Source organism: Diadema antillarum, unplaced genomic scaffold (genome assembly GCF_040938485.1).
Source record: "Diadema antillarum isolate AM-2024a unplaced genomic scaffold, OU_Dant_1.0 seq00000931_RagTag, whole genome shotgun sequence".
In the NCBI taxonomy this organism is placed as follows: Eukaryota; Metazoa; Echinodermata; class Echinoidea; order Diadematoida; family Diadematidae; genus Diadema; species Diadema antillarum.
This window is the reverse complement of record NW_027271782.1, coordinates 662,426-686,895: the sequence shown is the minus strand read 5'-3', so window position 1 is coordinate 686,895 and position 24,470 is coordinate 662,426. Positions and strand designations below refer to the sequence as shown.

Sequence of the window (24,470 nt, the reverse complement as noted above, 5' to 3'; positions counted from 1 at the left end):
ATTAAAGCTCAGATTGATTAGGGTGTAGCAGTTTTTTTTTTCACTGAGAGTGGCAGTAACAAGTTTTACTCACTCCCTTATTGTGCGTCACCAAAACCCCTGCAAAGTACAAAATCTTTTATAGAAGGCATGCAGCTTTAAAAAAAACAAAACAAAAAACAAAATAGGAGTATCCTTTGTTATTACGGGAAGAAACTCGACATACTATATGCTGGTAATCATTGCAATAGTGTAACCGGATTAGACCCGTAAATATCAATTGTGTGAAATTCTATTCAAACAATCAATTTTGGCTATAATATAGATATGATAACGCTTTTTATACATTGATTCCTCTACAAACGCTCACTCTATACAGTTTCGTAAATTATGTAAATAATATGCTCGGCTTCACTTGTCTAGCTTCTTTCAACCAACTGTTCATCTTATCATCTTTGTGTGGAAATTTGAATCATTTAAATTGCCGAAGTTCTCTCATCTCATGATTGAGACAGAAAGCGCGAATGAATGAAGTAAGAAGCTATTAAATGCTCTTATAGACTTCCCGATGATTCCCGCGTCGTTCGTAACCTATAGCAACCCTATCATACCCTTAAATGTTTGCTTGATATTGCTCGTCCTCTCCATCTTCCTCTTCCTCGTCCTCGAATTCTCCCTCTTCCTCGGCGGTGGCGTCTTGGTACTGCTGGTACTCGGACACCAAGTCGTTCATGTTGCTCTCAGCCTCTGTGAACTCCATCTCGTCCATGCCCTCGCCGGTGTACCAGTGGAGGAAAGCCTTTCGCCTGAACATGGCAGTGAACTGCTCAGAGATGCGCTTGAAGAGCTCCTGGATGGCGGTGCTGTTGCCAATGAAGGTGGCAGCCATCTTGAGACCACGTGGTGGGATGTCACAGACGGCGGTCTTGACATTGTTGGGGATCCACTCGACGAAGTAGCTGCTGTTCTTGTTCTGGACGTTCAGCATCTGTTCGTCAACCTCCTTCATTGACATCCGGCCGCGGAAAACAGAAGCGACGGTTAAGTAGCGACCATGACGAGGGTCGCAAGCAGCCATCATGTTCTTTGCGTCGAACATCTGCTGTGTCAGCTCGGGAACGGTGAGGGCACGGTACTGCTGGCTACCACGGCTGGTCAGAGGAGCGAAGCCTGGGATGAAGAAATGGAGGCGGGGGAAGGGAACCATGTTGACTGCCAGCTTGCGGAGATCGGCGTTGAGCTGTCCAGGGAACCTGAGACAAGTAGTACTGCCACTCATAGTGGCAGATACCAGATGATTGAGGTCACCGTAGGTTGGTGTGGTGAGCTTGAGGGTCCTGAAGCAGATGTCGTAGAGGGCTTCGTTGTCGATGCAGAATGTCTCATCAGTGTTCTCGACCAGCTGGTGGACTGACAGGGTGGCGTTGTAAGGTTCAACTACAGTGTCTGAAACCTTCGGTGAGGGAACCACGCTGAATGTGGTCATGATGCGATCAGGGTATTCCTCTCGGATCTTGCTGATCAGCAGTGTGCCCATACCGGAACCAGTACCACCTCCAAGAGAGTGCGTTAGCTGGAAACCCTGCAAATGGCAATAGATAAAAGCGCAAGTTCACTTATGAATACGTCGAACCAATGAAATGGTCATGTAGCAAGGTTAACAGAACGTTTTGAATCCAATTATATCGTTAATCATGGATTGGCTTTGTTTTGTAGGCACTTACTTGAAGACAGTCGCAGCTCTCAGCTTCCTTTCTAACCACGTCCAGCACCGTGTCGACCAGCTCGGCTCCCTCAGTGTAGTGTCCCTTGGCCCAGTTGTTCCCTGCCCCACTCTGACCGAAGACGAAGTTGTCCGGTCTGAAAATCTGACCGAATGGTCCGGCTCGGACGGAGTCCATGGTGCCGGGCTCGAGGTCGACGAGCACCGCCCTGGGGACGTACTTGCCACCAGTGGCCTCATTGTAGTAGACGTTGATGCGCTCTAGCTGGAGGTCGGAGTCGCCATGGTAGGTTCCAGTTGGGTCAACTCCATGCTCGTCAGAAATCACCTCCCAGAACTTTCGAGAAATAGGAAAATTACGCTAATAATTCATTGTTGGACATGATATTCATTCTTCTTGTAATAGACCATGGATAAAAAATTCTCACAAAATCAGCGATCAACCCACCCAAATTTTCCTTTCGTAGCCCTTGTCAACACAACATTTCTAAGAACTGCTGACCCTTTTCTTTCTTAAATTAGTGTTTACTTGCCTCTACTTTGTCGTGAAAATGTTTTTACATTTCTACATTTATATTCAAATATATATATAGGATACCACAAAGCCACTCCACTACATATATGCAGTCCAGCTCTTGCCTTCAAGCTATGTGATGATGATCAGAACGACTGTCTGTAATTGAAACATTGAAAGCAGCGAAACTAACATTCAGTTTTATTATTCACCAATAAATTACAATGATGATCTTCCCTTAAATTCTATCCTTTCCACGTTTACGCTATACTTTTTGTTGCAATCACTTGACATGTAATCAACAGTTCGTATATATTTAGAGGCAGCACGATAGCAACTGTGAGGTCTGTAAACTGGCAGAGTAACCAAGGAAAATTTCAGACGGACTTAGATTCTTGGGCGGCAGCTGCGCGACTGAAATAACGTTTTCTTTATACTGTGCAAATTCATGAAAGAAAGGGCTGAATAAGCGCACACGTGAATAAGGACATTGAAGGAAGCTATATTTGAAAGCACCACGAGATGAGCGTGGCCTATATAGGATGAGCCTCCGTATTATTGGTTCATCGCGTGGCAAGTGAGCTTAAAACACCTGCTTTGAGCGGTATACCTCCGTATAATTCATTCAAACACTGTCATGTCTTGGTTATGCGAATAATAGACACAAATAAGCGACCGTTCATAATTCATATTATACATTGACATAATGTACTAATTGCATCCCTCCATTATAGCCACGATGGCCCTGAGTTACAGACGTCTCCAGCATGAAATATTGAATTACAATCACTAATGAAAGCATTGAAACACATTCAGTAAGTCATCATATTGTCCACGAGGAGACTACAAAAGACAAGATTTGCTTTTCAGCATGTCTCCTCCATTTCCTGCAACTTTACTTCAATTCGTTATCATCAGAACTTGAAGCGTATTATTGTTGATTTCACATTGTTTTTCTACGTTGCTACATTGCATTGATATTGTGTTATTATGTGCATGTAACCGTAAATGTTTTGGATTGTTGGAAATGAAATAAAACGAAATGAAATGAATGAATGAATGAATTCAAATTAGCAAAGCTACTACTTTTTAATCGGTAAAGGGAGTGGTAGAAGTTCTGATGAGAAATTTTTCAAGCTGTCAGAATTCCCTTGACCTATAACAGGGCTGCACACTGGCGCCGGTCCGACGGTCAAAGACCGGTAAAAGTCACTGTCGGACCGGTAACTTTTCAGGAAATCCACAAGTTATCGGTCCGACATGACCAGTAAAAAAAAAAAGCATTGGTGGGGTCAGTAGAAAGGAAAAGAGCAGCCCCGATCAGGGAGAAACAGAATGCAAGATATCGCACTGTTCAACAAGTTTTACGCAAGTTTTCGTTTATGTCTACCGGTGCAATTTGTACAGGGGGGTATTTCATAAAGCTGCTCGTAAAGTTACGAACGACTTACGAGTGACTGGTGATCAGTTCTTGTGCTGAATTATGGAAATTCTGATAAGTACAGCACATCAGAACTGATCACCAGTCGCTCGTAAGTTGTTCGTAACTTTACGAACAGCTTTATGAAACAGGGCCCAGTAAACATACTACTAGTAGTAGTTTTGAGCACTAGCAGTCGACCAGTTACATTCGCGCTCGCTTGCGCATTTGGCGCTGCTCACGCACTGCCATGCAATGCAATACATGCAAAGCAAACGATGCAAAGGAACTGCTTCTCGTTTGCTTGCGATCGGCGGTCATGCCAGACAAGAAGCATTGAAAGAAGCGCACGCATTTCTGGGTCATTTTACTCATGATTTTTTAACGCAAGATCGATCCGATCCCGGCTTCGCAGCAGCGTGGCAGTTATGTTAGAACTAATTTACTTGTGTCGATTTTTAGAAAAAGTAAAAACACATTCGATATTCAGCGATAGAGTAAATGGATCTGATTGCGTTTATTTTCATTTTGCACAGTCATTTTACAAATTGATATTTTCATTCGCTCAGAATGTCCTCATAACGAAGATAGGCGCAAAAAGGATCACGAAATCGGCCCTTCCGTGTACTTTTTAAGAACGCATGCACAAAATGTGAAGAGATAATACTAGGGAGAAAAAAAAATCATGAAATCATGGCAGTCCCGCTTACATATTTCAGGTAGAAATCGTCCCAAAAAGGATCATGAATTCGACCGGCCGCGTCGTATCTTCCAAAAGATAATGTACGAAATGCGAAGAGATTATAGAGGAGAAAAAGAAAAAAAAAATAAAGGACACATTTTGGTGAGTGCATCATAAACGATTACAGCCGAATAACAATTCATGAAATCAACGCAATCCCGTTGAAATTTGAGGAAATAATAGGCGCAAAAAAAAAAAAGGATCTTGAATTCAGTCCTGCATGCCGTCTTGGTTATCAAAAACGCATACACAAATGCGACGAGATTATCGGGAGAAAAATAAAAAAGACATTTTTACCCTTCTGGTGCGTGTATTACAAAAGATTACATCCGAATTAATTCATGAAATCGCCACAATCCCGCTGATATTTGTGATAGAAATAGGCGCAAAAAGGATCGTGAATTCGGTCGTGTCGTATACCTTGTAGATAAGAACGCATGTACGAAATGGGAAAAGATTAGCGGGAGAAAAATAAAGGACACATTTTCACCGCTTTTGGCGCTTGCATCATATAAATTACAGCCGAATAGTAATTCATGAAAATTTCGCAATCCCGTTGGAATTTGAGTAAACAATAATAGACGCAAAAAGAATATCGAATTCGGCCCTGCATGCAATGTATAATTTTGAAAACGCCAAATACGAAGAAATTATCGGGAGAAAAATAAAGAACGCATTTTCAACCCTTCTGGTGAATGTATCACAAAAGATTACAGCCGAAATAATTAATGACATATCGTAATCCCGCTGATATTTGATGTAGAAATAGGCGCTAAAAGGACCGTGAATTCGGCCGTGACGTATAGGCATGTACGCAATGCGAAGTGATTATTGGGTGAAAAATGCAGCACACATTTTCAACCCCTTTTGGCCCGTGCATCATAAAGATTATAGAGCCGAGTGATATTTCATAAAATCATCTCAATCCCTTGAAGTTTGAGGAAACGATAGGCGCAAAAGAATCATGATTTTTGGCCGTGTCGTGTATCTTTTAAGAACGCATTTACAAAATGCGAAGAGTTTATCGGGGAAAAATAAAGGACACATTTTCAACCCCTTTTGGCGCGTGTATCATAAAAGATCGCATCCGAAGTCATACATGAACTCATCGCAATCCCGCTGATACTTGAGGTAGAAATAGGCGCAAAAAGGATCGTGAATTCGGCCATTTATGTCGTTTATACCTTTCAAGAACGCATGTACGGAATGCGAAGAGATTATGGGGAGAAAAATAAAGAACGCATTTTCAACCATTCTAGCTGGTGCGTGCATCACAAAAGATTACATCTGAAGTAATTCATGAACTTGCCACAATTCGTCTGATATTTAATGTAGAAATAGACGATAAAAGGATCGTGAATTCAGCCGTGTCGTTTCCGCATGTACGACATGCGAAGAGATTATTGGGAGAAAAATACAGGACACATTTTCAACCCCTTTTGGCCCGTGCATCATAAAGATTACGGCCGAATAATAATTCATGAAATCATCGCAATCCCGTTGAAGTTTGAGGAAACAATAGGCGCAAAAAGAATCATGATTTTTGGCCGTGTCGTATATCTGTTTAGAACGCATTACGAAATGCGAAGAGTTTATCCGGGAAAAATAAAGGACACATTTTCAACCCATTTTGGCGCGTTTATCATAAAAGATTACTGCCGAAGTTATTCATGAAATCATCGCAATCCCGCTGATATTTGAGGTAGAAATAGGCGCAAAAATGATCGTGAATTCGGCCGTGTCGTAGAACGCATGTACGGAATGCGAAGAGATTATGGGGAGAAAAATAAAGAACGCATTTTTAACCATTCTTGCCGGTGCGTGCATCACAAAAAGTTACATCCGAAGTAATATGTGAAATTGCCACAATTCCGCTGATATTTGAGGTAGAAATAGGCGCAAAAAGTATCATGAATTCGGCTGTGTGGAACATCTGTAAGAACGCACTTACGAAATTCGAAGAGTTTATTGGGTAAAAACAAAGGACACATTTTCAACCCCTTTTGGCGCGTGCATCATAAAAGATTACAGCCAAAGCAATTTATGAAATCGCCACAATTCCGCTGATATTTAAGGTAGAAATAGGCGCAAAAAGTATCATGAATTCGGCTGTGTGGAACATCTGTAAGAACGCACTTACGAAATTCGAAGAGTTTGTCGGGAAAAAATAAAGGACACATTTTCAACCTCTTTTGGCGCTTGCATCAGAAAATATTACAGCCGAAGTAATTCATGAAATCGTCACAATCCCGCTAATATTTGAGGTGGAAATGGGCGCAAAAAGGATCGCGAATTCGGCCCTGCATGTCGTGTACCTTTCAAGAAGGCATGCACAAATGCGAATAGATTATCGGGAGAAAAATAAAGAACCCCTTGTAGCGCGTGCATCAGAAAATATCACAGCTAAAATAATTCATTAAATCGTCGCAATCCAACTGACCACCAAGAGCAGGTTACGCAGCAAGTTCGTGTGCCGATGTTTAGAAAAAGTCACAAACGCATTTGATACAATCTGATTTTGTTCATTATCATTTTACACTGTAATTCACAAACAAACATTCTATTTTTTCCTATCTTTTTTTTAAATTTTTTTTTGTGCAATAAATAATGCAAGTTTAAAAAAAAAATATTAATCTGTAAAATGTACACGGGTGGGGTGGGGGTACGTCCATAAAAAACAAGAAAATAAGTTTGCAAGTCATTTAATGTTTTTTTTAGGTTGTTGTTGTTGACCGGTAAATTTTCTGTTCGGACCGGCAAAAAATGGTAAAACGGGGCATTTACCGGTCCGACAGAGACAGGTTGGACCGGCAGAAAAAATGGGTTAGTGTGCAGCCCTGTCTATAATTTCATAGAATTATCCCCATTTCGGTTTTTTTTTTTCAGACAAAACTAATAAAAAATCAGAACCTCACTGGAAATCAAAACAAGACTAAAAAAAAAATTGTTCAAAACTCGTCATGTTGCAGATGTCTAAATGTGCAATCCAAGTATCTTTCTCTCATTTGTCGAACGACTATGTCAAGAAAACCATGCAGAGGATGAGAGAATAAACCCTCCTTTCGTTTCGCTTCTCTTAAACGGAGTATCTTGGAATGAATCCTCATTGCTAACATGAATTAAGGGTTTTTCTCTTTTTTTTCTGACACAAAAATGTAGGGAAAAGTGTCAATGCGCGAAAGGTGTTCGTCATGCAGGTTTGGACTAGCCATTGATTGTCTTTTTCTATGGTGTGGAGTAGAGTAGCTTTGTAATTATCGAAAGAACGTACTTTCTATCTTCCACTGAATCATAAAAACAACAACAGTAGTTCAACATACAAATTAAGCGCATCACACGTGACTTGTAACGTTCCAAATCTATAACTCAGCAACACATTATAGTAAAACTCCAATATAACATTAAGTTGGCGCAAATGTGAAACAACTGTGAATTCCAGTCGTCACAGTGCTTACCTTTGACCCAATCTGGTTCCCGCATTGGCCGGTTTGGAGGTGGACAATTTCACGCATGTTGAGGAGCTATGGAAACACACCTATCAAAACGATGCACAATTTTTTAGGAAGAGCGAGATGATGTGTAGTCGGACCTCGAGAGAATCTTGAAGAGAAAATGACGGAGAAATTATTGCAGAGGTTATCTGTTAATCATCTACACAGACACACAGACTCACAGACATTGAAAAACATATATTATACAGACGAACACACATAAGTTCAGGGATCAACGGAAACAAAAACCCAACCCTGACTTGTTATCATAGTATTTCGTGTGATAACTGGATGGTTGCTTGTCTCCTTGCTGGGCTGTATTCGCAGGCGATCCCTCAACCGAGGTGTGGCAGCTCATAATGACTGGGTCCGACACACACAACCGCAATGTTGATTAAGGTAGTTAAGCGTGTGAGAAACCACTAGCTTCGCTATGGCAACCACGTGATCACGTGAACAGTAATAATTAGAAGTCTGGTACCACTTCACATGTGGCGATATGCTGAGAAGCGCCATTTGGCAATGGTGCCTATGCGTTCATTGAATTTCATTGATTTTTCAACATGAGCTCCTCCCTGCGGCTTAATCACTTAAATTGCCTTTCCCTATCATAACACTTGAAAATATCGTAGTAATTGGTATAATCCACTCATATATTACTAATGGCACGCATTTATCATGTTTATTGCACAAGACACAGTAAGGCAAGCACATTTAAAGATGAAAACGCCGTTGATATTTCGCAATGACTCCGGATTTCTTTGGAATGAATGCCCCCTTTGTCAAAGTCATGCACGCATTTTTTAGTTCCCAGGTAAATATTATATAGGCCTACCTAGTATAAAATGCAATAGAAATACAGGGGCCGCGGAACGTTTGTAGTGTGTGTGTATGTGTGTGTGTGTGGGGGGGGGGGGGAGGGTGTCCACGGTCAATATCCCCACTACCCTAATACCAAGACAAGAGGAATGAGGAGGGAACAGAATAGTTATGAAATTGCCATTAAAGAATAATGATGCAATTGCTGCAGTTGTGTCACAGGAATTATGGAATATTGACAATAGTTACTTAAAAAAAAAACATCACATCATATTGGTCTTGGACGTTGATGTTAAAATAAATGAGACGTGTTCAGAACATAGGCCTAATATAATTTAACACGCTAAAAGGCCTGCTTAACAGGATGACATCATGGTTTTTCGATTCATTCCTTTCCGCCAATTTCCATTAGAAAGGGAAAATCAAGAGATGCCAAGATGTCATGTTAGTTTCGTTAGTTGTTCTCCTCCCATTAGTGACTGTGTGCTTAAGCAAGGGAACATATGAAAATTGGTCTATATCTCCACCATTAATTGCATTTACCCTTTCAGTTACTGACGAATATCGTTTGCAGTAGAAGTTCAAGTATCGGGCAGCGTGGGAGCAATCAAGGAGGGTGGTCTGAGAAATGCGTTGCTTAGGAGTATCCAGGGTAAACAAATCGCCCCCGTTAAAATGGCGCCCAAGCGGCTGAGGGACACATGCTTTTCAGAGCTCTGGGCATGCATGTCCTTGAATGGGAAAAAAAGGTGCGGAACCTGGCTTCATATCCATTGCCTCTTCATTTTATAAAACCATTTATAATTCAGCAATATCACGACATAGAGAGGCTCCACATAATTGGCTGATAAGCTTGGATGAAGCTGCATGGTTGTTCGGTAATTGCTATACGGTTCCTACATAATGTGTTTGTGTGTGTGCATGCCTCGAGTATATGCGTGTATTTTTACCTTCAGATAACTTTTGCAAAGACACGGCATGAATTCGTTGCAAGCCATTTCAGTCTACATGAAGGAAATTCCATCAGGACGCGTGTTTTTCTTGTCCACAATGAACGCATACAGCGATAATATAAGTCCAATCAAGTAAAGGATTAATTATGACCGTCTATTAATTGTCCGGTAATCATCTACTTTGACACATAAGGAGTGTCTGAAATATTTCTGATTTGTATGAATATTAAGGCTTCAGCGAACTGCTTCGTTTTATCGGATTGAAAAGAAAAAGGCAATGTTGCAATTCTCTTCCTCAAGGTAGTTCTTGATACTCTTTTAATACTCAGACGAGGTGTTTCCCACCCTCCTGATTGTTCTGACCAACTTGGCTTGATGTAAAAATCCAGAAGTAAAAACATCTGAGATGTAATACCTGCGGTGAAAAAAAAACCCACCTAAATAACACGGGAAACTTTAAACCGTAAAAATGTCACTGGTAATAAAGATATCAGAATTTGAAACATCCAAGGTGAAAAAGAAGTGAGATAAAAATGTTAGAGGTAAAAGCAATAAATTGACAAATAAGGAAGAGGTAAATGCCACTGGTAAAAACTTCCGTGCTAAAATCAGAATCAATATTTTCAATTCAATTTCATATGATGAATTAACTAAATTTTCTAAAATTAACTAAAATTTCACCTCTGCCATATTGACATTTGTCATTCTTACCTTTTACATGCTTGCCCTGCGGCGGGACAACTTTTAAGCAAACATTCCCCCCCCCCCCCCCACACACACACACCCACACACACCACCCCCCCCCCCCGTGATATTTCTACCACTAGTTGGTTTATTTGCTTTTTTGTTTGTTTTGTTTTGTTTTGTTTTTTGCTTTTTTTTTTTCAATCTGGCATCTGCTCAACTCTACAGAGATACGGAAAGACTATTACCCACGTGAAGAGATGCCATGTTATAAGCGCCCTGGTCGCATGACGAGCACAGGCCGTTAAAGGGGATGGTAATAGTGCTGGCTGAGATGAGAATCAGCTTTTTGTGAGATGCTTCAAAACCTATTTATGAAACCAAAAAAAAAAAAAAAAACACCAAAAACAAAAACATACAATTCTAAGAGAAATTGAAAGTTTATTAGATGAAAATTATTTTGAAATGGCTGAGATATAAAAAAGAAACCCAGAGTAAAACAAAGCGATCCAAATAAAAAGTGGGTAATACCTTTTTTCAGGATTGCTTTGTTTTGGATATTACAGCAATTTCAAGCCAATTTTCATCAAATAAACTTTGAATTCCTCTCAGAATTAATGTATATGCTCTTCCATATTTCATAGGGGTTTCTCATTATCACAAAAAAAAATCATCAAGAAACATTGGAAACCTCAAAGTCTATCTCAACCGAAACTGTACCATCCCTTTAACATCGCCTACAGGGATTCACGTGAATATATCCAATATGTTCGCAGTTTCTCACTGATCCTTTTTCCTGGTTTTACTGCCATGATTCACATAGGAATGCATGAAGGTCAAATGTATGACAGTGATCATTACTGTAATTTGGAATATTGGACTCTGTAACGTGAATCGTCCACTACTGATGAGAAATGAATCATGTAATTTAATATATGCGTGGATATGCTCATCAAGTTTATTGAGGATATATGCCTACATCGCTTTCATTATCTGTTTTGTGTGTTCATTCCGTATCGTCCCTCCCCCTCTCTCTGTTCAAACACAGCCACATCCACACACGTACATAAACACATACACACCCACACATACTTTGTATGTCTCTCCCGCTCCCTCCCTCACTCACACACACACACACACACACACACACACACACACACACACACACACACACACACAAACACACACTGTGAAATTAGAGGACAGGTTTACACTTACTATATGCTCAAAACAGCTATATTCTTTAAGATGAATTTTTCTCTTATTTTATTGCGATTCATCCGTCAAGGCGGCATATCTTTAACTTAATCTGAAACGAAGAACTTACACGTCGTCACGTTTTAGTTATACAGGCTCATCTTCAGCAATTTACAAACACTTCATCATGTTCATTGTGTGCTCATGGTTATTCATTGAAGCTTTACTTTAATTGTTTGGTCCAGGACATAAAATATCGTTTTGAGCCTTCTGTGTGTATCCCGCAGTTCCATTCTATAATCATTGTGAATAAATACATTCGATGCTTCCTCGTCTCAAAGAGATTTGTTTCGATTGCACATGATTACTTCAACTAAACTAGATGGATGGTATTATTGTTTATCATGTTTTTTTTTTCATTTCTTTTCGGTCGGTTTCACTCCTAGTTGATATGTATATTTTTGGCTATGTTTCCGAAAACATCTAGTCAAATCTGAATACTTAAACTGGAGCAATGCTCTTTTTCTCGAGATTGACTGAAGATTGTGAAAAAGTCTTGATAGAAATCATAGGTTTCGTCAATGATTGAAAAGATCCAAGCAATCTTAGACCTCCTCCTGCTGCTGCATGTCGTCTTCCTCCTCCTCCTCATCAAACTCTCCCTCTTCCTCGGCGGTGGCGTCCTGGTACTGCTGGTACTCGGACACCAAGTCGTTCATGTTGCTCTCAGCCTCAGTGAACTCCATCTCGTCCATGCCTTCGCCGGTGTACCAGTGGAGGAAAGCCTTTCGCCGGAACATGGCGGTGAACTGCTCAGAGATGCGCTTGAAGAGTTCCTGAATAGCGGTGCTGTTGCCAATGAAGGTGGCAGCCATCTTAAGACCACGTGGTGGGATGTCGCAGACGGCGGTCTTGACGTTGTTGGGGATCCACTCGACGAAGTAGCTGCTGTTCTTGTTCTGGACGTTCAGCATCTGTTCGTCGACCTCCTTCATTGACATGCGACCACGGAACATCGCGGCAACTGTGAGGTAGCGGCCATGGCGAGGATCGCAGGCTGCCATCATGTTCTTAGCGTCGAACATCTGCTGCGTCAGCTCGGGAACGGTGAGAGCACGGTACTGCTGGCTTCCACGGCTGGTCAGAGGAGCGAAGCCTGGGATAAAGAAGTGGAGACGAGGGAAGGGAACCATGTTGACTGCCAACTTGCGGAGATCAGCGTTGAGCTGTCCAGGGAACCTGAGGCAGGTGGTAACACCACTCATGGTAGCAGACACCAGATGATTCAAGTCACCGTAGGTTGGTGTGGTGAGCTTGAGGGTCCTGAAGCAGATGTCGTAAAGGGCTTCGTTGTCGATACAGAATGTTTCGTCTGTGTTTTCGACAAGTTGGTGGATTGATAAAGTTGCATTGTACGGCTCAACAACAGTGTCTGAAACCTTCGGTGACGGAACAACGCTGAATGACGTCATGATGCGGTCTGGATATTCCTCCCGAATCTTGCTGATCAGCAGTGTGCCCATACCGGAACCAGTACCACCTCCAAGAGAGTGCGTTAGCTGAAAGCCCTGTATGAAGCGAGATAAGAAATACATTGTAATCACATTACCTTCCAGACCGTTGAACTCACATCTGGAGATGCTCATCATGCCCATGACACGATGAATGCAATGACATAAAATTGTGAGCAATATTTGCCGAGAACAGAAACTGGTGATTTAATTTTAACAACTGGTTCTAATCTAAAGATTCGGTACTTGAATTATGGTCGTGCGCAATGCGAAGAATTGGCCAACTATTGTATTACTGGCAGAGGAAATGCAGCTTAGGTTACCTGAAGGCAGTCACAGCTTTCCGATTCCTTCCTGACGACATCGAGCACGGAGTCGACCAGCTCGGCTCCCTCTGTGTAATGTCCCTTTGCCCAGTTGTTGCCTGCTCCACTCTGGCCGAAAGTAAAGTTGTCCGGTCTGAAGATCTGACCGAATGGTCCGGCTCGGACAGAGTCCATGGTGCCGGGTTCGAGGTCGACGAGCACTGCCCTTGGAACGTACTTGCCTCCCGAGGCCTCATTGTAGTAGACGTTGATGCGCTCTAACTGGAGGTCGGAGTCGCCATGGTAGGTTCCAGTCGGGTCGATGCCGTGCTCGTCAGAGATAACCTCCCAGAACTGTTAAAAGAATTTAAACATGTCAGGAGAAAGGATTAATAAACATATACCTAGTGCCTAAAAGGTTCATGAAATTGATCGCGTCGTATAGTGTGATTCAACTTTGAACAATAGGCAATACCGAGAAACGGTCACAGCACAAGAAATCATATAACTCTTGCACGAAATAAACTGGATAGGATTTTCAGCTCAATATTCGACCAAACGACAGATACATATTTCTGACCTTTTAGATTCAATGCGCTTAAAAGATGGACCTGACATGGGAGACACAAAGTCAAACCAGAAAACGAGAGTTTGGAGAAACACAAAACAAAAAGTTTTCTGCGACGTTCTTTAAGTCTCGTTATCTTATTTTGCAATATCTTATTCTGTGAATAATTTCCTTCGATATCATCTTTCCTTTAAATGATGATTAACTTTAGGAAATAACAATTTGGCAGAGTCATGCCATTCTCTCTCTCTCTCTCTCTCTCTCTCTTGCTTGTTTTGAATCTATATGATAAAAAGCATACTTAGCTGATATCACGCCATTAAAAGTGCAACGCTATAAAAAAACCCAATAACTACATCTGAAAGAAAAAATAATAGATGGGGGACTTCTCACCTTTGCTCCAATCTGGTTGCCACACTGGCCGGCCTGGACATGCACAATTTCACGCATTTTGTCTACGCTGTTCTTTGTTCACGTCACCCACAGGAGAAAGACAGAAGTATGAGACGGAGATGACTTGTCTTCTACAGTCAACTCTGTGATAACCGGAAAGAATAATGAGACGTGGTGCTGGTAGACAATTGTGTATAATAGTCCGATGTTAGGTTGACTCGTGCGATACCGATACAAGGCGTGCCCCGTTGAGCACCAATCAGCAATGTGCGCAGGTGAGCATTACGGTTCCGGGATCGGCTCAAAATGTCGACGTCGCGGCGATGTTTTCCTGTCAATATTACTTGACCAATAGTTTGCCACGCAGCGAAATTTTCTGTATGTTAACACGATTGTTACTAGAACTTACTATGATCAACACTTCATATTTTTGGAGGCCCCCTATTCTAATTCTTCGAAAATACTAGGAATGCACGTAAGACCTTCCTATCAGTCCCAACAACCTTGACTGACTCAGTCTATCTCGTCAGTTAACCCAAAGTAAAAAAAAATCTAGAAAGTACACACACATATCTGCATATTGTGTGGCAGTGATCACTTGCAGATTGTAGATGTTTGACCTTCTGGTGGGACGTCGCCATGGACATTGCATTTTGCATAATTTTAGGCAAATTTATCTTAATAAGTGGGAGGAGTTACCACTTGGCGATTTTAATCAGAAGAGATAGAAGTGACTTACCCATATAGTCACTTCCACTAACGGATCTTTTGACATGTGACGCGTGAGAGAGGCTGGTTTAAGGGGGCCATAATGATTCATCGTTGCGTAAGTTGCAGTGAATGACAGTTATTCTGGATGTTCAACTATTGCTAACAAATCTGGGAACTGAGCTTGATACTCTTGGTATGTCTACAACCATCTGTCTTTCTGGGTTTTGTTTAGATCATTTTCATATTATTCTCTTTAGGTAGGGGTAAAATGTCTTGAAAAAAAATCTTAAGGAAATGGTCATGGGTTTGAATGCAATGTGTGTTTCGTGAACATTTCATCAACGTGTGTTCTCCATTTGATCAGTCTGATGTCACATGACTACCATGTAATGCAAGGATTACAGTCATAGCAGAGTTTCTCAAAACAGCTCTGTTATTATCATCATTTTAATCATTTCTTCTACCATTTCTATTATATTCATTATATAGAATACGTCTTAAAATGTTGTAGATACCAGCATAAATTCGCTCATAGTTATTTAGGACGAACGATTTCATGTGCATCATAAAGCTGAATTACTGCTTTGATCATGTGGTTCTGAAGTGCCCTTTGACATTGTGTAATGAGCTCTTACAGGCACGAGGCAAACGACAGCATGAGAAAGGTGCGTGAAAGGGCCTTGGCTGTTGTGAGCAAATAACAAGTCCAATCGCATGAATGATTATGAATGTACTCCAATAATAACCCCAAGTTATCAATGGAAGATGGGTAAATATGAAATTAGAAAAAACAAGAGAAAATAATGTATCTTCCAAAATGTTCACTCAATCAATCTAGCACCAATGTTCCCTAATTAACTGCATAAGGACGGTTTCGCCAACTATACCTAAAGCAATTCTTTATAGCCTGTGGTAACACGCCTGTGTGCAGCTGAAAATTCGACGAGTAGTATGACACGACATGTGGCAGACATGCAGAGCACACACTGTCTTTTTATAAAGGAGGCACTCGCCTTTCGTTTTTCACCACAAGCTGCAAGTGGTGGCGTCCTGATAGTAGTAAGAACTCAAATTGCACGCTTCCGTGACCTCGAGAACGGTGTACGGAAAAACCCGTCGTGAGATTGCTGCGCTCATAGCATATTGCTCTTTTTTTCTTCTTCTTCTCCAGTCTGGGGACCCCTGACCAAGTGTGAATTCAGCCTTGCTGTCTGAATAGCACGAACCTTGGCAACGAGACATTAAAGTTCTAGGGGCCTGTTCACTTAGCTCTTAAATCAATCGGAAGTTTATTTTGGACTGATCTTCGAGAGAATTCTGGGATTAATCAGTCCTGAGAAGTTAGGAGCTATTTCACTATGAAACCGATATGAAAACAAAATGTCACGCTGTAGAATACACCTTGGATATCTATGCATTCTCCCTAGCTAGACCTGATTTGAATCTGTCCCAACTTTAGGTTCATTGTTTAGCTCGATGTATTTCCCATGTGAGTGAAACAGGACACAGGTAACCTCGTATTTCTGGATCTTGTTAACAATATCTCGTATTGATGTCGTACGTATTTTAAGTATTGAAGAGAGCAGACTTTTCCCCGCTGACGAAGAGTCACCATTGGGGAGGGGCTCGTAAAAAAAGCAGTTTATCGTATGATCAGAATTATGGCAAATCTAATAAATGTTTATCGATCGAAACATGATCATGATGTGACATAGCACGTTATAATAATGTAACTTAGAAAGTCAATACATATTTTGAGACGGGCTTGACAACGGCAGTATTTTTCTTTTCGTTTTTGTTTTTGTTTTTGATTTCTTTTTTTTTATATAGTTTACATCACTTTCGTGTTTCCATAGTCAGGTGGGGTAGAGAATGCTATTTTCAGCTGGACGTAAAAGAGCTTGTATTACAGAGATCTCATCCCTCTTGTAGAAATCATGAGGTCTGTAGGTATTTATGGTGGGTATGATAATGTCTTTGCTGCAGACGTCCTTCCTTCATCAACGTCTCTGTTTACTTTTATGTAACTTCCTTGTAAACTCCTCGAGTGCTTCTTGAGGCTTTGTCATCCTTAATCCCCTATCTCTTTTCAAATGACGTGTTTTCTATCTTCGAATGATGCAAGAAACGGTAGTAGTAGGGTCAATGTAGTACATCAAGGCAACATTCTCTTGCTTGCTCCTCTCCATTTCCTTTCTTTGTCGGTTCAACATCTTATTGTTGTTGTTGTTTTTTCAACACTCAAATACCTTCTTGCTTATTTATGGTTTGATATCTATACGTTTTTGCTCTTATGATATTTGAAATTGAAAGAAACTACACGTTCTGTAAGAGTTATGTACTTTCATTGTAATAAGCTTTCAACTTATGAAAACCCATGCATAGCACCCACCACAGCTGCTCAGTGTTTTACTCATGTCGCTTTTCTTGAAATCGTACATGTATCTTCCTCTGTTGTAAAACCCGATTTATAGCTCCCATAATCTACTTACAAACTTAAGGCACGGAGATATGTTCATCCCTTTTTCTCTCTTTCATTCTGCATATTTTGTCCGTGTTTAAGTGTGTGTGTGTGTATGTGTGTGTGTGTGTGTGTGTGTGTGTGTGTGTGTGTTTCCGTGTTCGTGATATCATCGTATCTCTTCAGTAGTCCGCTACCGTTTTGTTTTTCTTACTCCATCGTACTCTGACGTGCTCGCTGTCCTGTTTCTCCTTAGATATTTCCCTCTCTCAAAAAGCAGTAATATAATAACAAACACACACTTCTGTTACGTCCACACGCTGACTAAATAAAGAAAAACACTCTGATTTCTCCAATCTTGGAGTGAACTTGTCCGAAGCCAAAAAGATTTCACCCCCAGCACTTCTCATACACGCTTCTCTGCAAACATAGCACGCTGGATTGATTCCCTTGAAAAACAGGATTAAAATATCACTGAGTCGTGATGACATTATTGATGTATATGGGTTTTATTCTTTAAAGGAGACCTCCGGATGATTTTCAGATCTTTACATTTAAACAACTATAAATCAGTTATACTGAGGACAAAGTTTCAGAATTTGTGATAATTGGGATGAAGAATAAGAATATCTTTAGAATTTAGAACAAATTCCAATGAACAAGGATGATGACATAGCAGAGTCACCATAAGAATGCATGAGCTGGGGCTCAATGAAGCAGAAAAGAAGAAGAAGGCATGCATAGATTATACACAGGTAAACTTGCACGCAAGCGGTATTGTAATGGAACTACATTGCTACATTTCTGAAATATATGAACCCCCCATGTCATCATCCTTGTTCAGTGTAATTTGTGTAGGGTTTTTAAAAGTATTGTTTGTCTGCTCAAGAACCATAATAAATAAGACTAATCTACACACTGAGTTGTTGATTTATGCACTACATTATGTGAAATTATGAAAATCGTCTGGAATGTCCCTTTAAGTAAAACTCATTGGACAATGAAAGCTCGAAGTCGGATACTCCTCGTGATGAATTGAGCAGCAATGAAAGACGTATTGTATTCTTACATAGACTGAGAGCATACATACATTAGAAATAACAACGAAGACTGAGAGAAAGTGATATGTAATAAAGATTTGTTTTACTATATTATTATTCCTCTGGTCTCGGTGTGGTACTTGAAAACATCATATGCTTCACGAAGATAGGATAGATTTTCCCCAAAGTACTCACAGAGATGCTAATATTTTTTCGGTGGAATCGCCTGCCACTTTTTTCATCACTTCTGTGTTTGTTTGTTGTTGTTTTTTAATCTTTGTAGCCGCCAAAGCAACTAAAGCTGAATTTGTTTTGAAACGAAAAAGAAGCAAAAGCACAGATTTATTTCTAGGAAATTTTGACTTCACTGTTTGATAAACACACATGCATTGTGCAATTTCTAGAAAAGAAGAGAGGCTGACTCATAAGTCAATCAATGTAGACTTGGTTGAGTATTTCACTTGATCACTTTTTTCTTTTGTTCAAGAGGATGAATACCGTTTGTGGAGTACGATTCAAGTGATACGCTGTCTGCCATATATTTATTTCTGAAATCTCAGTGAAGTCATTAGGATTGTCCTGTGCTAAACACGCATTCCCAAAGATAGCTATTGTTCTTGTTGGCTTTTAAGATATGGAATGTTGTTCTTATTATTGGTCCTGTCATCAATTTATTGTTAATTTCAGTGATTGAATGAATGATATGTTTCATTATCTCAAGACGTGTCTTATGTATACAGGATGGTAGAAAACACACAGATGATTTGCATGGCAGATAGGTTGTGGGTTTGTACGATTTAAAGTACGTCTATCACTGTTCCTGCTGCTGCATGTCCTCTTCCTCTTCCTCGTCAAACTCGCCCTCCTCCTCGGCGGTGGCGTCCTGGTACTGCTGGTACTCGGACACCAAGTCGTTCATGTTGCTCTCAGCCTCAGTGAACTCCATCTCGTCCATGCCCTCGCCGGTGTACCAGTGGAGGAAAGCCTTTCGCCGGAACATGGCGGTGAACTGCTCCGATACTCGCTTGAAGAGCTCCTGGATGGCGGTGCTGTTGCCAATGAAAGTGGCTGACATCTTGAGACCACGTGGTGGGATGTCACAGACGGCGGTCTTGACGTTGTTGGGGATCCACTCGACGAAGTAGCTGCTGTTCTTGTTCTGGACGTTGAGCATCTGTTCGTCGACCTCCTTCATTGACATGCGACCACGGAACATCGCGGCAACGGTCAGGTAGCGGCCATGACGGGGATCGCAGGCAGCCATCATGTTCTTGGCGTCGAACATCTGCTGGGTCAGCTCGGGAACGGTGAGAGCGCGGTACTGTTGGCTTCCACGGCTGGTTAGAGGAGCAAAGCCTGGAATGAAGAAATGGAGACGAGGGAAGGGAACCATGTTGACTGCCAGCTTGCGGAGATCGGCGTTGAGCTGTCCAGGGAACCTGAGGCAGGTAGTAACACCACTCATGGTAGCAGACACCAGATGATTCAAGTCACCGTAGGTTGGGGTGGTGAGCTTGAGGGTCCTGAAGCAGATATCGTAGAGGGCTTCGTTGTCGATGCAGAATGTCTCATCAGTGTTCTCGACCAGCTGATGGACTGACAAGGTGGCATTGTAAGGTTCTACCACAGTGTCTGAAACCTTCGGTGAGGGGACCACGCTGAACGTGCTCATGATTCGATCAGGATACTCCTCTCGGATCTTACTGATCAGCAGTGTGCCCATACCGGAACCAGTACCACCTCCGAGAGAATGAGTAAGTTGGAAACCCTGCAAAGAACATTGAAATTGGACCATTACAACATAATCATAAAGACGCAATGACACATTCTGAAGTTAACGATAAGGGAATAATGCCTTACCGTAACCAAAAAAAAAAAAAAAAAAAAATGATGTCTACGTTGTTCACTTTGAAGCAAAAAAAAAGAAGAGAAAACTGCTTGAAACTGCACTCAAATAGGTAAGTGCAATGTCTTTTGATTGAGAGCGTAACTATGATTTGTCACACGATGCACGTGCCATAATTCATACTCCCTTTTTTCGTTGATACCAGTGCGAATGAATCTGATTATCATAATGATCAATATGACATACCTTTACCCAGTATTCGTATGGTTCTTTAGAGGTTTTCCTGCTCCGATCAGTTTATAAGACTTCTGTATACTGTTTATCCTTGCTCTATCCTACATGTTTAAGTTTAATGGCAGGTACAAACTTACTTGCAAACAGTCACAGCTTTCAGCCTCCTTCCTGACGACATCGAGAACGGAGTCGACCAGCTCGGCTCCCTCGGTGTAGTGTCCCTTGGCCCAGTTGTTGCCTGCTCCGCTCTGGCCGAAGGTAAAGTTGTCCGGTCTGAAGATCTGGCCGAAGGGCCCCGATCGAACCGAGTCCATGGTGCCGGGCTCGAGATCGACGAGCACCGCCCTTGGGACGTATTTGCCTCCGGTGGCCTCATTGTAGTAGACGTTGATTCGCTCTAACTGGAGGTCGGAGTCGCCATGGTAAGTTCCTGTCGGGTCGATGCCGTGCTCGTCAGAGATTACCTCCCAGAACTAGAGAGAAAATGGAGAGGATTATTAAAGCTTCTCAATATAATCTATGTCCTACCTACGCCCATCATACGGTAATTCAACTTAAAGAATAACAGTCTGACATGCATTGAACTAGTCGTAATCTGTTCAACAGCTGAAGGTACAGATCTGCGTTGAAAGACTGTCACTGCGTTCATTTACGACGTTTCCAGTGATACACACACAGAGTTCCTTTACAGTCTGTTGACGGTATGGAAATAGTAAAAGAAAAAAGAAAGAAAGAAAGAAAGAAAGAAAGAAAGGCCGTCTAAACAAAGCAAATGGTCTGTCACGTGACATGGATGGAAAGACTCCTTCCTCCTGCTGAGTATCACGATCGCAACGTCACACGCAAGTGCGTGTTTTGTAGGTTTGGCGCTTGAGCTAGAGATCATTTCACGGTTTGGTGACAATCCGCTCGCCTGCAAGTAACTTGCAGATACCCTGGTTACGGAGGAGCATGTGTCCTCTCAACCATCTACTTCTTTTCATCGCAATGTATTTATAAGCACTAAATTGTTATTTTGTACAAAGGAGCTGCACCAGTTGTTACTGAAACATCGCATGAAGATCTTTCAAAAAGACTATACGAATGAAGCGTGCAGCGCGAAGAAAACTATTCCAAAAGACTATGCCAATTGAAGCATAGGATTCTGTCACAAACAAGAAACCATAAATCGGAGGCAGTCCATTCGATGCAGGGCGTGCTGGAGTGCTTGTGAAAAAAAAGTTTAAGAATGCCTGATTTCCTTTTCAATCTATTTTATCTTCAAGGAATAAAGAAAAGGATAGAATCGGACCATACATTGGCAAATATTGGGTATTAGCTTAATCTTATTTTCTTCCGATTGATTTGTCCCTCCTTCCTTAAGGATACTGTATCTTTTTTATTCTTTCCTGGTCTGAATCTAAAAGTTGTATCTAATTCTTGCCATCTTTCAGAGTTTATCTCTTTCAGGCATCAGAAGAAAGTCCACGTGGTTCCTTTGATGCTAACGCTTCGTAAGTTTTGATGTCAGTCACTTGTGATAAGTAGCATGCATCACAAACTGTCGGCAAATATGAGTGTGGGACCGGGGTCTATTCGGATCGCCTTGCCCGTCTGCGATAAACATCAGTGGCATACAACGCCATTGATTCTTTTTTACTGCATGCACCGTGCACCTACAATGTACGCATGGCCATGGAGAGCGACTCATAATGATATAAAATGCAATGTTTACACGCTGATCCGCGTCTGCAAAAAGGAAAAGCCTAGATACAACAGGATATGGATACAAAAGGTGTACACAACAAAGAAATTATTTGCTCTCCCTCTCTCTCTCACATACACTCTTTGCAGTGAATTCCCTCATTCAACCGCAAACCACTCCCTGGGAGGGAATGGCAGAAGATAAGTCTTTGAATTAATTTTTCTTTCACCCTTATGAATAAAATGAAAATAATGCCTGGTTCTTCCCAACGACCTAAGTAACGACGACATTCTTTTGTGTTCTATTACGATACACGATGCAATTTATTTACGGTCAATGGCTATGTATATGAGAGGATTGGGAATGGGAGAAAATATTCTATACATGACGATTCCGATTCCATGGCCGTGCTCTCTACAGAGAACAGTTATTTCTAACGGCAGTCTTTGGACCCTCATATCTGATCGAGTGACTTGTGGGCTACTAAACCTACTCTTGCCTATGCATGTATTTGTGAAGAATAGCAGAAGAAGTGCGGGTACTCTCCAACGGACAATTATATGCCATGTCTGCACCGGATAGGCACCTATTAACTATTAACTATTAAATATTCTCGATAGAAAATAATTGGTTGTCGGAAAATAATGCATATGAAATTAGCTTTGATATCCATGGCCGCGGCATTCATTATGGTTGCAATTAAAACTCCGTGAAGCAGACATCTCTGTATGATAACGCAGTATGGTGATAGGAGATGATTAGGGCCTGAGAGGTCTGTTACTATTTCAGACAGCAGCACGGCAGTTTGGAAGCTCGCTGAATCCTGTTTAAGGTGTGCGCCAAGGCTTCAAAGATCTCCAGTTCAACTCTCAAGTTTACCCTTTTATGGATACACACCAGAAAAGTTCATATTTCAAAGAAGAATGATCATGTGGCGCTCGGCACCAACAACCATCTACGGGGCAAAACCGATTCTTCGCCGTGTATTCTCGTCTCGAGAGATTCGTCTGCGAAAGCAACACGCCATCTTGTCACAAAGTCGCTTTCGAGATCCATTCTGAAGGTTGCGTTTGGTTTTCTTTTGCGTATTTTTCCTTGCCCTCTACTACAGTGGTGACCCTTTGCAAAAAAAAAAACCGCTCTTTTGAAGAAGTTTGAAAGGGATATGAACAACCCCACTCCTCCTCCCCCACCCCCATAACATGGACAAAACAGACTGTACGAGGGCAAAATGATTAGAATATTTTGAATAGAATCAGAATCAACATCTATTCGTTACATCGACTAGACCTCAAGGAACAGCAATTAAGATATCAAGATGAGAGAGAGAGAGAGGGAGAGAGAGAGAGAGAGAGAGAGAGGAGAGAAACCGCCGAAGAGATAGAGCAATGCATAATAATTATGTATGGACCGCATTTGTAAGTGCAACAAAAATATTGTATCTGTGGGCACAATATACAAATTTGGAGTCGACTTTTTGATTAAAATGTGGCTACCATCTAGCCCTAGAGGTTATCAATTCACTACACTACTGTCTTAAAGAGAATACTAGCCGTACACGTTGTCTTAGCAACCCTGTCTCTTGACCGTTCGGGGTCAGAAAAAAAAAAATGGGTTATAAGCACTATAGCAGGCGCCGCAAACGTACTGTTCTTACCCATCACGAAGAAGCTTGATGCGCTCATATATATCAAACAAGACTTGGAAACAAAAAAAAAATATGTGAACAAACAATCAAATTCATAAGGAATAGCAGCAATACAGACAATAACTGATCCCTAAAGCAGAACATTACTTTGAATTATATTTCTCACCTTGGCTCCGATTTGGTTTCCGCACTGGCCGGCTTGGAGATGGACAATTTCGCGCATGTTGAAGATTTTCAGAAAGACACTTCGGGTAAAAAATAAACTTAGATATATCGAGCACTGCTGAGCTGCGAGATGTTCAACTTCCCTCTCTGCTCTTCCTTGATTTGGAAATGGCGTTTTTTAGTCCAATGACCGGTTGATATGATTACTAAAAAGGGGGCAAATAATCTGCTGAGGAACCAATTGGTGTTCTCGCACAATAAGCACCAATCAGCAAGCGGCTCGCCCAGCGATGCTTGAAGTCACAATTAGGGATGGGCTCAGAAGTGAAAAATGTCGTTGCCGTTGACATCAGATTATCGGGCAGGTTTGAATGTTGCATGT

The 24,470-nt window shown here is 41.4% G+C and overlaps 3 protein-coding genes across 3 annotated transcripts; all 3 read right to left on the bottom strand.

Moving 5' to 3' along the window:
- Positions 1-389: 389 nt before the first annotated feature.
- On the bottom strand, positions 390-7,890 carry LOC139741460 (tubulin beta-4B chain-like). The gene is made up of 3 exons (XM_071652045.1): positions 7,834-7,890; positions 1,704-2,039; positions 390-1,561 (listed from the first exon to the last, which is right to left on the bottom strand). Exons 1-3 carry the CDS (start codon positions 7,888-7,890, stop codon positions 593-595), a joined length of 1,362 nt encoding a protein of 453 aa, XP_071508146.1. The 3' UTR covers positions 390-592.
- A 4,237-nt stretch (positions 7,891-12,127) lies between these two features.
- Positions 12,128-14,441, bottom strand: LOC139741477 (tubulin beta-4B chain-like). The gene is made up of 3 exons (XM_071652062.1): positions 14,300-14,441; positions 13,357-13,692; positions 12,128-13,090 (listed from the first exon to the last, which is right to left on the bottom strand). The coding sequence occupies exons 1-3, from the start codon at positions 14,354-14,356 to the stop codon at positions 12,128-12,130; spliced, it is 1,356 nt and encodes a 451-aa protein (XP_071508163.1). The 5' UTR covers positions 14,357-14,441.
- Positions 14,442-19,255: 4,814 nt separating this feature from the next.
- LOC139741459 (tubulin beta-4B chain-like) lies at positions 19,256-24,236 on the bottom strand. The gene is made up of 3 exons (XM_071652043.1): positions 24,090-24,236; positions 20,729-21,064; positions 19,256-20,279 (listed from the first exon to the last, which is right to left on the bottom strand). Exons 1-3 carry the CDS (start codon positions 24,144-24,146, stop codon positions 19,323-19,325), a joined length of 1,350 nt encoding a protein of 449 aa, XP_071508144.1. The 5' UTR covers positions 24,147-24,236; the 3' UTR covers positions 19,256-19,322.
- Positions 24,237-24,470: the final 234 nt, after the last annotated feature.

Excerpts from the sequence above, each read along its gene's own strand:
- LOC139741460 (XM_071652045.1), bottom strand. The coding sequence starts at position 7,890 with ATGCGTGAAATTGTCCACCTCCAAACCGGCCAATGCGGGAACCAGATT. Across the intron at positions 2,040-7,833 it reads GGAACCAGATTGGGTCAAAG|TTCTGGGAGGTGATTTCTGA; the intron begins GTAAGCACTGTG and ends ATTTCTCGAAAG. Across the intron at positions 1,562-1,703 it reads AGAGCTGCGACTGTCTTCAA|GGTTTCCAGCTAACGCACTC; the intron begins GTAAGTGCCTAC and ends TGCCATTTGCAG.
- LOC139741477 (XM_071652062.1), bottom strand. The coding sequence starts at position 14,356 with ATGCGTGAAATTGTGCATGTCCAGGCCGGCCAGTGTGGCAACCAGATT. Across the intron at positions 13,693-14,299 it reads GCAACCAGATTGGAGCAAAG|TTCTGGGAGGTTATCTCTGA; the intron begins GTGAGAAGTCCC and ends TTCTTTTAACAG. Across the intron at positions 13,091-13,356 it reads AAAGCTGTGACTGCCTTCAG|GGCTTTCAGCTAACGCACTC; the intron begins GTAACCTAAGCT and ends CGCTTCATACAG.
- LOC139741459 (XM_071652043.1), bottom strand. The coding sequence starts at position 24,146 with ATGCGCGAAATTGTCCATCTCCAAGCCGGCCAGTGCGGAAACCAAATC. Across the intron at positions 21,065-24,089 it reads GAAACCAAATCGGAGCCAAG|TTCTGGGAGGTAATCTCTGA; the intron begins GTGAGAAATATA and ends TTTTCTCTCTAG. Across the intron at positions 20,280-20,728 it reads AAAGCTGTGACTGTTTGCAA|GGTTTCCAACTTACTCATTC; the intron begins GTAAGTTTGTAC and ends TGTTCTTTGCAG.